General features: G+C 38.6%; 2 protein-coding genes across 2 annotated transcripts; both read left to right on the plus strand.

The window, feature by feature from the left end:
• The first annotated feature begins 1,552 nt into the window (after nt 1-1,552).
• LOC112764682 (histone-lysine N-methyltransferase family member SUVH9-like) lies at nt 1,553-6,939 on the plus strand. The gene is made up of 2 exons (XM_025810403.3): nt 1,553-4,437; nt 6,507-6,939. The coding sequence occupies exon 1, from the start codon at nt 2,009-2,011 to the stop codon at nt 4,367-4,369; it is 2,361 nt and encodes a 786-aa protein (XP_025666188.1). The 5' UTR covers nt 1,553-2,008; the 3' UTR covers nt 4,370-4,437; nt 6,507-6,939.
• A 784-nt stretch (nt 6,940-7,723) lies between these two features.
• On the plus strand, nt 7,724-8,385 carry LOC140180941 (uncharacterized). Its single transcript, XM_072222773.1, has 2 exons — nt 7,724-8,065; nt 8,146-8,385. The coding sequence occupies exons 1-2, from the start codon at nt 7,861-7,863 to the stop codon at nt 8,253-8,255; spliced, it is 315 nt and encodes a 104-aa protein (XP_072078874.1). The 5' UTR covers nt 7,724-7,860; the 3' UTR covers nt 8,256-8,385.
• The last annotated feature ends 6,032 nt before the right edge of the window (nt 8,386-14,417 follow it).

Genomic DNA, 14,417 nt, shown 5'->3' on the forward strand with positions numbered 1-14,417 from the left:
AGGATTAGAAATGAGTTTGATACTGAATAGCCAACTATGGCATTGAAATAAGCTTGAGCGATGATTATGAAAATGTTTGGACTATTGACTTGGGTTGTAACCAAAATACATGAATGGTTAACAAAGATTATATAGTGATTGGTTGTTAAATCAAACTATGATAAGTTGATTATTGAAAATCTTCTGTCTGATAAATTATTGAGGAAAGGTTGATGAGTTGTTGAGATTGAGAGAATCCGTAGGATGGTTTTAGTCCCATTTTCAGGGGAGATTATATCCGAATTTTTGTAGAATATATGGACTTAGTTAAATTAAAATGTGTAAGTTGTCCCTAGAAATATATAAAATTATATGGTAATGCAGAGGTATGCTTAATTATATGCAGAGGTATGATTGATTACTTAGTAATACGGAGATACGACAAAAAGAGAAGGAATGAGAAATGATAGATGAAAAATATAGTTGAGAATTGGTTATTTGATTAGGCCTTTATGCCGAATTACTAATGCAGAAACGCTTGCCTAACTGATAGCCTGTTTCTTACTGTGATGCACATTAGAGATGCTAGCAAAATTATTATGATTATGATTCAGCTTAACTGACACGGATAAACCCGTGATCCCGAGGTATCCTGACTGACATAGTTCGCTCATGATGATACCAATGTGCCTGACTGACACAGTGAAAAAACTATATTTGGGGTTCGCCTTGAGTAACGTCGGGTTGCGGGTAGACAACTAACGCATGAGCTCATGGCCTGTTTAGGACAGACATGTATCATATTATTTGCGTATTTGTATTTGGTTGTGTTTACTTGTTTTATTTTTCTGTGATTGTGCTGTTTGTCTTATTCTGCCTTGTTTGTGTCTCCAATTGGGTCTCTTGTGCTATTAATTTGTGTATTAAGGTAATTAAAAATTAATGTTGTGATTGAGATTTGTTTTAAATTCAGAAATTTTAAAAAAGTAATTAATTATCTAAAGTAAAATTAAGAAGTATTTTCAAAGGTTTGATAAAAATAGTTTTATTGAATAAAGTTAATTATTCGCATTTTATTCATTACTTTTACGGCATTTCTTTTCCCTATTGAGAACCTTCGAGGACGATATTCTCATCCCCTACAAATTTTCTTTTCAGCAACAGGTTCAGGAATTCTTGGCGCGAAACTACGACCGAACTACAGAATTTTATGTATATATATGTATTCATATTTTCTGTATTTGGTTTAGTCTTAAATTTTATTTTTCCCTCGTCGTTTATTGTTTTGGTTTTTAGATGGATAGGACTTGTATTTAAGAATATATACCTTTGTGATTAAGTGATTTAAAGTAAAAGTTTTTTGTTTTCTTAATTAAAATTTCGGTTTGTATTTGCAGAGGCTCAATATTAAATAAATATAGTATGAAATTAAAGGGTAAAAATAGGTAATGCTCGGATTTTTAGTGCGATCATAAGTTGTTAAAAGTTAGGGTGTTACAATATACTTTAAAGACATACAATAAAATTATTATTTAAAAAATTTAAATATTTTTTAATAAATATAAAACTAATATTTTAAAATTAAATTTTTTTATAATCTTAACAAATATATTTAATACACATAAATTAACTAAACCCTTTAATATAATATTTGTCAATAACACCAACAATTAAAAAAAAAAAAAAGCAAGAGTAGTGGTAATTACTATTTAGTATTTACTAATAAATAAACAATTAAATATGCTGGTGGGTTTTTTCTCTTTAACTCCAATCCTCAGGTGAAGTGAGTGGCGACTCCAACTCCATTTGTCTCATCATCATCACTCTTTCAGAGTTTCAGTCTTTCGGCACTCTCACTCTTTCCTCTTTACAACAAAAAAGCACCACCTCATAGCTCATTCTCCTCCTTCCTTCGCTTCTTTCTTTCTCTTCTTCCCAAGAAACAAGAACTTTAATAAAATGCATCCAATGTAGCTTCTTTTCTTTCTCGTTCACTTAAAACATTTCATTTCTTTTCCCGTTTCAAACGATGGATTCTCTTCTCTCACTCCAAACCCCAAGCAACAACCCACACCCTCATTCACCGCCAGGCCTCACCCCAACGCCGTTACGGTTACAACCAACACAAACGCCGTTACTAGTTCCAAAACCAGAGCCTCTCGACGATTTCTTCTTTTCTAATAATTCCCAACAACGCCCTCACTGGTTCCCTCACCAGCAACAACTACAACCACCCCAACCTAACAACAACGAGTTTGAGTTACACGCGCCACCATTCGCGTCTGCTTCTCCAGAAGAACAAGAAGACTCCGAACTCTACAACCACTTCTTCCGAGTCTCTCAGCTCTTCCGTACAGCTTTCTCTGATACTCTCTTCCAAAAGGACGCCGTTCCGGAACCCGTGACGCCACAATTACAGTCACAGTCGCACCCGAATTTTCAAGATTCTCTTTCCTATGCTTCTAGTTCCCAACCTGAACCTGAGGCTGAGGCTGAGGTTGAGGCAACGCCCGAAGCGGATTCACGCGCCTTGGTTCCCGTTCCGCCATCTTCGTCGTTGGTCGTCGCGGCTCCTTCGAAGCGCGTAAGCAAGAAGAAGCAGCTGGTGAGGGTCTCCGAACTCCGCCTTCACGAGCAGCTTCATTTCCGTGAGGTCGTGAGGCGAACGAGGATGATCTACGACTCGATCCGCGTTCTCTGCACCATCGAGGAAGAGAAGCGCGTCCAGGAGGAGAAAAGAGCTGCCGCCGTCGCTGACGTTGTTACTATTGCCGCTGATGAACCGTTCGCTGCATCTGAATCCACCATTGAATGTTCTTCCTCAGCTGAAACCACCGTCTCTGTTGCCGTGCCAGCTCCTGAATCCGCCGGGGAACAACAATCGGCGAACAACAATGGCGCCGGCGATAAGCAGCCGGAAACAGTCAACAGGGGCGAAGCTGATGCCAAGATGGCGCGGCGGATGCGGCAAAGAGGGGATATTCGTGCGGCGCAGATGATGAGGTTGAAGCATCTTTGGCTGAACTGCGATAAGCGAATCGTCGGAGCGATTCCCGGTGTGTATGTTGGCGACGTATTCCTCTTTCGGATGGAATTGTGTGTCCTTGGATTGCACGGTCAGATCCAAGCTGGCATTGATTACCTGGCAGCTTCCATGAGCCCCAACAATGAACCAATTGCAACGAGTGTCATTGTCTCCGGTGGCTACGAGGATGATATGGACGAAGGAGATGTCATAATCTACACTGGACAAGGCGGGCAGGCCACGAATTCCGTGAGGCAAGCCACACACCAGAAGTTGGAGAGTGGGAACCTGGCATTGGAGAGGAGTATGTATCATAATATTGAGGTTAGAGTGATTAGAGGGATGAAGTATGAGGGAGCCGCTGCGAAATCCGGTAAGATTTATGTCTATGATGGTTTATATAGGATTTCTGAGTGCTGGTTTGATGTTGGAAAGTCCGGTTTTGGTGTTTATAAGTATAAGCTTGTTAGGACTGAATGGCAGCCTAAGATGGGTAGTGCTATTCTTAAGGAAGCTAGGGGCATTAGGAAAAGTGGAGTGGGTTTTCAACCAATGTATTGTCTTTCTGTTGATATTTCGAATAAGAAGGAGAAGGTTGCGGTTCGGCTCTTTAATGATATTGATGATAGTAAGGAGCCGCTTTGTTTTGATTATCTTCTGACAACTATTTTCCCTCCATTTGTGTTTCATCAGAGCGGGACAGCTACTGGGTGTGATTGTATTGGCGGTTGTACGGATGGATGCTTTTGCAGTATGAAGAATGGAGGCGAGTTTCCTTATAATCAGCAGGCGATCCTTGTGAGGGGGAAGCCTTTGATTTTTGAGTGTGGCCCTTTTTGCAGTTGTCCACCTCAATGTAGGAACCGTGTGTCGCAGAATGGGGTGAAGAACAAGTTGGAAGTTTTTAGGTCGAAGCAGACAGGTTGGGGAGTAAGGTCCTTGGACCTTATTCATGCTGGTGCTTTTATCTGTGAGTATTCAGGGGTTGTTTTGACTAGGGAGCAAGCACAGCTTTTGACGATGAATGGTGACTCGTTGATATATCCTAATCGGTTTTCTGAAAGGTGGGCAGAATGGGGTGATTTGTCTCAGGTAAACTCGGACTATGTGCGTCCATCTTATCCGTCAATTCCTCCTCTGGATTTTTCTCTGGATGTGTCAACGGTCCGAAACGTTGCTTGCTATATGAGCCATAGTTCAAGTCCAAATGTTATGGTTCAATTTGTTCTGTATGATCACAACAACTTGATGTTCCCTCACATTATGCTGTTTGCAATGGAGAATATCCCTCCACTGAGAGAGCTCAGCCTTGATTATGGGGTGGCTAATGAGTGGACAGGCAAGCTCTCTATATGCAATGGGTGAATTCATAAGATTCAAGCCCTTCTTTTTTTTTTTTGCTGAAGCGGAGTTTCAGGCATTGTTTCACTGAGGTAAAGCCATCTTATATTGTTTAACTCGTCTGGTTTCACCATTATCTTTCATTAGATTATGTCATCTGCATATCCATTCTCTGTGCAGTTTCCATTGCAAACTGTTGACTTAATACCATAATCCATATGATAGTGACTTATCGGAATATCATATTAGTATTCTGGTGTTTTCAAACACCTTGGATGTTCGAGACATTTTACGGTGAGGGTGATGACTGACCTCACCTTGTTGTCTTTTGAGTATCTTTTTGCAGTCTGCGTTGCGAAATGCAAACCCATTATGACCATGGTTGCTCACTGATATATTAACATATTATGCAGTTCATAATTACTTTCATCTGCTTTCCATGGGTGATATTTTACTGAATATCCCCTTAAAACTTGTTTCACATAGCCAAATGTCCCTTACTGAGACTTGACTTTTTCCCATTCGGTTCCTTTGCAAAATGGTTCGTGTAATTATACACTCATTTTGTGTTTTGAATTCCCATATTCATGTTGGTGTGATTTTCATATCTGGTGATTTTCTGATTTGGTAATCATTCTGTGCCTAGTGTTTAATTATTGAACTTAGTTTGTTAGTAATTTGTGAAGAGCTTTACTATAATACCATTGTCCATATATATATAGTCTGTCTCTCTTCCGAACATAACCCTCTTTATCATAACAAGTTTCTTAATATACATATGTGTAGCCAACTAGGTTCTTATAAACCAATATTAAGCCTTTACTTGACAATTGAAGCTCCTAGAAAATTCATTGCTTGATACAACCCAGACTTGGATATTACAATTAACTATCAAACTAGGAATTTGAGTCAAACCTAACTTAGCATTCTATAAATACAACAAACTAAGCTTTTCCTGCCAAGAAAGGTTCGGTACATTTGTGTTTGTAATAGGACCTATTCATACTGAAAAAATGCTTGAATGGACCACTAACTATTATTCCTTTTCGATGCAATGCTAGTAGAAATTGCTTTGATAGAGACATTCTCCTTGGAAAGATGCCATTGTGAATCAATTCTCTTAAAAATTTAAATTGATTAGTAGAAATGCATGCAAGCCACTGCAAAAGAGTCTTTGGGCTTTGGTGTCCAAGCAGGCCCCAAGCCATACTTAATAGGTGGTTTCTCTTCTAGTGGCGCAACATATATGTGGTCGTTGGTGGCATCCTTCTCAAAGATACAAATGAATGAAATAGAAAAAAAAAGTAGAAGGATGGACTTATTCTACCTTAGCATGCCTTCGTTACAAATCTTGGCACCTTTATGAACTTTTCAAACGCCTAAGTTAACACTTTGTAAAAAAAATATCTTGTGCTTGTGTTTTTTACTTTTCAAAGTTGGATTCAAATTAAAAAGTTTCATATAAATTTATATTTTAATGAATATCCAAATATATTCTTATTCTTTATTATATTTATGTCTATTATAATTATTTTAAATTTTAAAAGTGATTTCACCAAACACTATTGTTGTAACTTAAGCTTTTTAAAAACTACTTTTATTTTGTTTTAGCAAACATAACTCTTATGACTTTTGAAAAACCAAAAAAGATAGGCAACTTTCAATTTCACTTTTTTAGGTTCATTGAAACATTCATGTATTTAGGCGTTTTGAAAAAGGGACTATTAAAACACAGTATTCTACTTTTTAGGGTAACAATAGTTTGACCATGTCTACCGAACTTTATGCACAAGTGAATAAGTTCTGCATCCTTCTCTTTCATTAGGTTCTATTATTGAGCTCTAGACACGATAGGAACTCTGGATCCTGGGTTGTTATTTTCATATATTTGGTAGGTCAATGTACTTAAAAATGAATAAAAAGGGTTTAAGTGGGTTTAATCATTGGATAATCCAGCAACCCAACTTAACTCTGAAATGGATAATTTTTAAAATTGTCAGGTAGCTGGGTCGGTTTATTGTTTTTAACATTGTTCATAATATTGTATCTATTTGTCTCTGACTTTTGTGTTTAATTGACTAACCGAGTTTAGATTCCACATGTACTTTGCACTAGGCTTAGTAATAGATACTCACTGACTCATTCTTGTATTTGTTTGCAGACTTAGCTTGATTTTCAGAAGGGTTCAACGTACTCAGATTTTGTGAACCATTGGAGTGCCTGCTTATGAACCCTTAGGGTACCGTAAATTGCGTAATAGCTATATTACATAATCGTTTTATCTAACTCCTGTTGGCCAATTCATGGCCTTTTCTGCATGGTGAAGATCAGGAAATAGTGTTCCTCTCCTCAACTGGAACAAATCTGAAAATATACTCAGTTGTTGCTGCCATAATTTGTTCTTCGATACCTGGTTTCCGGCAAAATATTTGCAAATCTTGTAACCACCCAATTCTAGGAAGTAGCTCGGCTTCGCTAACCTGTTTTTGTCATTGTATATAATGTAAGTTCAAAGCTTGTACAGGGATGATACTAGTGGTTGGCAATGATGGATGGATAGAATGCAGCAAATCTAATTAGTTTTGGAAACAAAATGTGTTAGCAATCTTGGTATCTATCATCGTAGGCTCTCGGTATTTTTGGCCCATAGAATATACTTTAGATATTTGGCTCATTTTTTTTAATATGGATAGTATGTTGGTGTTTTGAATGGAAATAGGCGTTTTTGGTGTATTTGCATGTTGGAGGACATGTCAGATGTGCATTATCAACATGTGGGGGGCTTGCTGACGCAGCACGTGGAGGGCGAGCTGGCAACACGTGAGGGGCGTGTTACTGATGTGGCAACGTGTGATTTGAGGCCCCCTTAACACGTGTTGACGTGGCAATGACTGATTCGAGGGCACTTCCAACATGTGGGGAGAGTGTTGATGACGTGTCAAAGTGTGATGGGAGGGCAGCTTCAACACGTGGGGGGCGTATTGCTGATGTGTCACTTTGTGATTCCATGGCGATGCAACACGTGGTGTGCGTGTTGAGTGCTCTGTCTATATAAAGCCAAGCTCAGTACCATGTCATTGCGGAGAAGAGAGAGTGTATTTCTGGTGTGATTGAGGATACCGCAAACTTGGTAGTGGATTGCAACAGGGAGATTATACGAAATATTCATGAGGGAGTGAGGTTTGTGTGTCAGAATCCGTTTGTTTGTGGTTTCATGCACCATGACGTTCATGGAGCTTTAGAACGGCCTCTGTCAAAGCATGGAGAACGGTATGTTGAGGAGAGTGAGTAGTATTTTGTACCGGAATTCCATTATAGTTTTTTATGGTCTAATACAATTTGATATTATGCTAATCATTGACGAAGCGAGTATGCAAAATATGTTCTAAATTCACCAGTAGACTCGGGTGCAACAGCCACAGATTAAGCTGTATTTTGAGTTTGAGAACATAGAGGCAGATGGGATTCAAAATGATTTAGATATAGAGGATGATAGAGCTATAGTGTACGAAGTAATGAATGGTGACAACAAAGAGGACTTCGAAGCCACTTGTGAAGCCGACGATGAAGATGAGAATGGTGATGTAGGAATTGAGGCTGTAGCGGAGATTGCAGTGGTTCCTCCTGCAGTTAGTCAACCCATGGACGTTCCGCCTTGTATGCGTAACTTGGACCTTGACGCCATGTATGCATCGGAATTTTTCAAATATGCAAACATAGGTACGTTATGAGTGAATAATACATTTGTCTTCATTTATATTTTGGATGGATCAAGCAATAACGATTTCTGATTTGTGTAGGTGTTGTTGATCCTAAGGACGGGGAGTTTAGAATTGGAATGGAATATAGTTCTAGAAAGTCTGTCGTTGTAGCAATCAGAAGTTACAATATCTCTAGAGGAGTCAACTAAAATGTTTTTGAGTTCGTGCCACAGGCGTTCTATGCAAAATGCAAGACGTATGGGTGTGGGTGCAACTGACTTATCCGAGCCAGCTTGATACAGAAAAAAGGTTGTTGGAAGATACAAAGATACAACGGTAGGCACATGTGTGCCATCAGAACGATTTCACAAGATCATTTCGAGTTGGACTCGGACACAGTTGTTGAGGCTATAAGGCCATTGGTTGAACCGACCTGTCCATCAAGGTCAAATCTATAATTGCGGAAGTCCAGTCAAGGTTCAACTATACCATCAGTTACCGAAAGGCTTGGCTGGCAAAGTAGAAGTCCAAAGCCATAGTTTTCGGTGGTTGGGAGGATTTTTACCAAGCGTTGCCATAGTGGCTCTCGGTCATGGTTCAAAAGATGCCTAACTCAGTTGTCCAAATAGAAATACAACCTATGTACAACGGGAGTGAGGAGGCGGACAGTGTCAGAATACTTCACCGCGTTTGGAGTTTCAATTCATGCATTAGGACATTCAGGCATTGCAAGCTTTTAGTTCAAGTTGATGGCACACACCTTTACAAAAAATACAAAGGTACACTTCTGGTTGCTGTTGCACAAGATAGGAATCAAAACATTGTGCCTATCGCTTTTGTCCTGGTGGAGGGGGAGACAGCTGATGCGTGGCACTTTTTTCTCAGAAATTTACAAAGGCATGTTGTTAGAAGAGACGGTGTGGGTATGATCTCAGACCGACATGAATAAATCTAAACAGCAGTAAATCGTTTCGGAGGTGATTAGTAACCCCCAAGAGCATGGTGGATGTTTTGTATAAGGCACATTAGTAGTAACTTCTTAAGGGCATTCAAGGTCTCGCACTTGCAAGAGCTTGTTGTCAACATAAGGTATTCAAGGACAATGGAAGAGTATAACATCAACTATAAGAGGTTGGAAGAGCGAGGTGAGGCATATGCCCGGTGGTGCGATGCCATTGGACTTAGACACTAGGTATTGGCATTTGACGAGGGACATCGATGGGGTCATATGATAACGAACCTTGTCGAGTGCATTAATTTAGTGTTGATGGGTGCCCGAAACCTCCCTGTGTTAACGCTCGTCTGAGCAACATATTATCGGTTAAATGAACTATTTACGTGGAAAAGTGACGAGACTCACGAACGCAAGCATGCTAGATTTACTTACTCTGTATTTGCACAACAGCGGATAGAAGCAAATATGCAATGAGTTGGGAACATAGTTGTTCACCGGTTTGATAGACAAAATGAGGTATTTGAGGTGCGCGAAATGCCTACTAAAAAGGTGTTGGTAGTTGATCTTGCGCGACAGACATGTAATGTGGGCACTTTCAAGTGGAACGACTACCATATCGCCATGTTATTGTTTGTTATGCTAACCAGCATCTCGATTGGCAATTGTATGTGCATGATGTGTACAAAATAACAGAAGCTCGTAAGGTGTATAGATTATTTGAGTTCATACCATTAGGTGATCTAGAGACATGGCCTGCTTATTAGGGACCCACATTGGTCACTAATCCCGCCTTGAGGCGAACATTGAAAAGTCATCCTAAATTGACCTAATACCTGAATGAAATATACTCACGCGACATGCGTGGTCCTCGGATATGCTGTCTCTGTGGTAGACAAGGTCATAGTCGAAGTCGATGTCCTTAGCGTGCTCGACCGAGTGGTGCTGGTGACGATGGTAGTCCTTAGATCTTTGTTGGTCTTTGTGTTTGTATGTTTAGGTTAATTTTATCAGTTAATGCTTTTGATGTTCGTCGTGTTTGTATTTTTAAATTAGAGTTAATCCATTAATGTTTTTCATGTTCGCCATGTTTGTATTGTTAGGTTAATATTATCATTTAATGCCTTGTGAGCTAAACATACAAAACATTAACTAAGAATAACATTAACTTAGTTTTGAAACCATAATTTAAAATTCAATTAGGTAAATATATAAACGATTAACTAAGAATTACATTAACTTAATTCTTAAAATTAAACTTAATTACTAAATTCCTGCTCACTTCTTTCAAACTATCCAGTTCAGTCCTTTGCCCATTATGCCTTGACCGAACTGCGACGGAGTAAGCCTATCAAGTGGATTTTGCTTCGTTCGTAGGTCATACGGATGACCCTGAATTGAATCATCGATAGCAAGAGTGGTCGACCCACCTGCCTCTGTCAGAGCAGATGCACCGAGGTTGTACTCATCAGCAACCTTGAATTCCACATGCAGCTCGATAAAACCATTATCACACGATGCCTGCCCTGAAGTGTGATCAAAAGCAGGCCCCTGCATACCAGAGTCCATATCTACTAATGCCTGATGTGGATGAGCCAACTCTGACGATGAAGATATAGTGGGTAAATCTAGACAACCACCCAAACTAGGCTTGACCCATTGCTGTATCTGGTCATCTCCATAACCGTCAATGGGAATCTACGATGGGATCAACAGGAAGTCAACATATTCTTGTTCGGGTTGAATGTGATATGTGGGCTGATTATGCTGGTTGAACTGACCCTGCTGGCTATGTTGAGAGTGCCGACTATGCTGAGAGTGATGATTGTGCCCACTATGCTGACTGTGATGTCTGTGATGATTGGCCTTGCTATGGTTGCCGGACTGACCATGATGACTATACTAAATGTGGTGACTGTGCTAGCTACCATGATTGTGGTCTAATGGTTGTGGTACATAATAAGGAAACAACTCAAACACTGCACACTGAGGTGGTCCCTAAGGTGCTGGTGGCTGTAGTGCTAGTGGCTGATATGGATGCGAAGGAACGTGCTCCGACAATCTCACCAGAGGTCCGTATGAACCCACGTACCAATCCTGGTATTCCGCCGACGGTCTAAAGTCCCAAGTCGGAAGGGGTGCAGATCCTACAATCGAGTGTTACGGCGGTTGTCTCATTCCTCTATCCATTGCGCATGTTAAACTTTTCAGTCATAAAGTTGCACTCCGCGAAGAGTGATGCAATGCTCTGCCAGTAGAATGTCTCTTACTACTGTCGGGGAGAGTTGTGCATACCCAAACTGACGCATCACTTAGTTCACATAGTGTCATTCCACACACTCGAACGACAATAATGGAGCAACGGTGTTACACACCTCAAGGTGTCTATGTAGCTCGTCGGGTATGATCACTCCTTCATACGGCTGCCACACAAACTGTAACATGTTATTAGAAAATTAGAACGCTGGCATTAATGTTGGATGTTAACACACACAAAGCAAAAACATTTACCTCTTTCATATAGTCTATTTCTTGCCTAAATGTAGTCGTGGTCTTTGATAACCACGCGGAAATTCGTTTGAAATGGCTCCACCTGAAACACGTAACATTGAAAGAATTAAAAAATGTGCTGTCAAACAATAGAATACACAACTAAAATAGGAACTGTTACCTCCGAGCAACTGGTACGTCGGCCGCTGGAAGATACTGCCTCGGTACGGGCACAATACACGGCATTCGCTCCCATGTCCAAACAAACAAAATATTAAGAGGGTCATCCATCTCCTTAGTATCATAATGTGATGCACGGTACAATGCCCTGTAAAGATGCACAAGACATGCTGACCCCAACTGTAAGTTTGGATTAGGTTGAAATCATGGAGCAATGGTAGATACTTCGCGTGGGCATATACCGTCAACTTATCCGCAAATAAGGTGGAACCAAGAAAATAGAAAATTTGGCATCTGATGTATCTCTGAATAGACTCCAAAATGTCCAATCGATCTGTGTCTCTGATACGGCGAACTCATGCCAACTTTATGTAAGATTTGGAGGAACTACTCATAATGGGTTCGCAGCCGAAAATCGCGATGCTCTAGCTCTACAGGAATTCGCCACTGCTATCTGTCCAGCCGCTCACAACCTGCCCATGAATGTGTAGGCTAAATATATAAGCGACATCTTCCAATGTCACAGTGACCTCACCCACCGGCAATACAAAGGTGCGAGTCTCCAGCCTCCACCTTTCCACCAAAGCAGATAATAAAGGGTAAAATTCTCTTATCACCCAAATTCTAGAAACATGGTAGAATCTCATTTCTCGTAAAGCGTCTTCTACCATTAGGTTCCACGTCTCTGGCGGATCCAGTTTACGAACCATAAGATTCCTGTTAGGCTGGTACAAAAAAAATTTATTATTCATTAAATATTTCTATTAAATATATTTATTCATTAATATATTTATAGATAAATAAAAAATAAAAAATATATCATATTTATATTATTCATTTACTAGTTTAAATAATACAAATACCCGAACAAATTTTTTTTATAAATTCATAATATTTATTCATATTCGTAAATAAAAAATATTCATTAATAATATTAACATTTAAATTATTTATTAAATCTATGCAAAAATAATCACATTATAACAAAGAATTCCAAAATTTAATGGATTATCTCATATTAACATAGAAAAATAATATTATTAATTAAAATTACAGAAATTCAAAAAATTGAATTACCAAAAAAAAAATTATCAACTTATATAAATGGGATGATCCAAATAATTGATAATAGGTTTCTCGGGTGCCGTATAATTATGTACAATTTTTAATCACTACAAACTAATAATTTTTTTAAACACAATACTCACATTACTAACTCTCTTCTTCTTCTTTCTCGCTATATATTTTTTTCACACTACTAATATACTAACACACTACAGAATGGAAATGATGTATGGAATGGGTCATGAAGAAGCTCAATTTATAGTTTCATTGGGTCGCTGGTTATCGGAGTGGAGGGGCTGTCCCCTGCATGCAGACCGCCTACAACACCCCCTCTCCCAGCGCGTGTTGCTACAGGCTCCTTGGAAACGCGCGGAAACCCTGCAACACTTCTAAGATTCGGAGGCAACACACTCACCGCATGTTATCAGGGCCTGCCACCCATCTTAGCCTGTCACATTACCACGCCCCCGCATGTTAAACCTGCACCCACAAACCGACCAAACACCCCATTTTTAATATTGAGCAAAAACACCAATGACCGTTCCATATGAAAAATAAATTCTGTAGATATTTCATTTTGAATTTTTATTTTATTTTTTTATTGATTCTGAGTTACATGGTTGTTTTGATGCATTTAAATGACATCAGAACATACTATGCATGTTGAATACTGTTGTTTGCTTAAAGTTGCTTTAAACTTTAAATTGAGTATAGTGGTGTATTGTGAATGGTTCTTAGAAAAGGTATATAACAAAATTGATAAATTAGATTTATTATAATTTAATTAAGGACTCAAGAATAGTTGCAAAACCTTAACATGGTGCAGAAATATATCCATCTCCATTGAGTTCTGTCTAGGATAAGGTTATTTAAATTATATTTTAAATTTTTATGTGCTGCTATGCAACAAACAAAATTTTTATGTACTCCCATACATCAAATGAAATTTTAAATTTTTGAGTGAATACCCCATCCGGCACCTGACAATTATCTCGAAAGGACAACGAGGCTCCCAAGAAAAAAAATACCCAATCCAGCCCCTGATATTTTTTTGGGACTGATTAGCCCCTGTGCCAAAAAAAATAACATTGATTTTTTTGGCACAGGGGCCTCGTTGTCCTTTCGAGGTAATTGTCAGGGGCCGGATTGGGGTTTTTTTTGTCAAGGGCCTCGTTGTCTTTCGAGATAATTGTCAGGGGCTATTTTGGGTTTTTTTCTAAATTTTTATATAAATCCTAATAAAAAACCGTCAATGGATGGAAGTAAGTGAATGGAAGAAGCAATAGTTTTAATAATGAGTAGTTAGAAAAAAGATAACCGTGTTAATAGTGGGTAGTTTAACACGATTAGAAAAGTAAATGTGTTAAAGTGCTTATTTTAAATGAACAGTTCATATTTCCTATTATTTAAAATGGATTGCTTATCTTTCCTATTATTTAAAATCGTCCATCTTTCCTATTATGTGAAACGTTCTATTCTTAAGAGTTTGGTCTAATTTAAATCATTAATATTTTTTATTATTTTCAAAAATTATATTTAATTATTTATAAATATATAATGAGATATATGAAAATGAAAAAACTACACATATCTAGTTTACACCATAAACTAGATACGTGCAAAATTATCTCGTTTACAATGTAAACGAGATAAGGGAAGAATATTTATTTCGATAAATATTTTT

Source organism: Arachis hypogaea, chromosome 17 (genome assembly GCF_003086295.3).
Source record: "Arachis hypogaea cultivar Tifrunner chromosome 17, arahy.Tifrunner.gnm2.J5K5, whole genome shotgun sequence".
Lineage (NCBI taxonomy): Eukaryota > Viridiplantae > Streptophyta > Magnoliopsida > Fabales > Fabaceae > Arachis > Arachis hypogaea.

What these genes read in the sequence shown, in the direction of transcription:
- LOC112764682 (XM_025810403.3), top strand. Translation starts at nt 2,009, where the DNA reads ATGGATTCTCTTCTCTCACTCCAAACCCCAAGCAACAACCCACACCCT.
- LOC140180941 (XM_072222773.1), top strand. Translation starts at nt 7,861, where the DNA reads ATGAATGGTGACAACAAAGAGGACTTCGAAGCCACTTGTGAAGCCGAC. An exon ending in TTTCAAATATGCAAACATAG is followed by an intron (nt 8,066 to 8,145) that starts GTACGTTATGAG and finishes TGATTTGTGTAG; the next exon opens with GTGTTGTTGATCCTAAGGAC.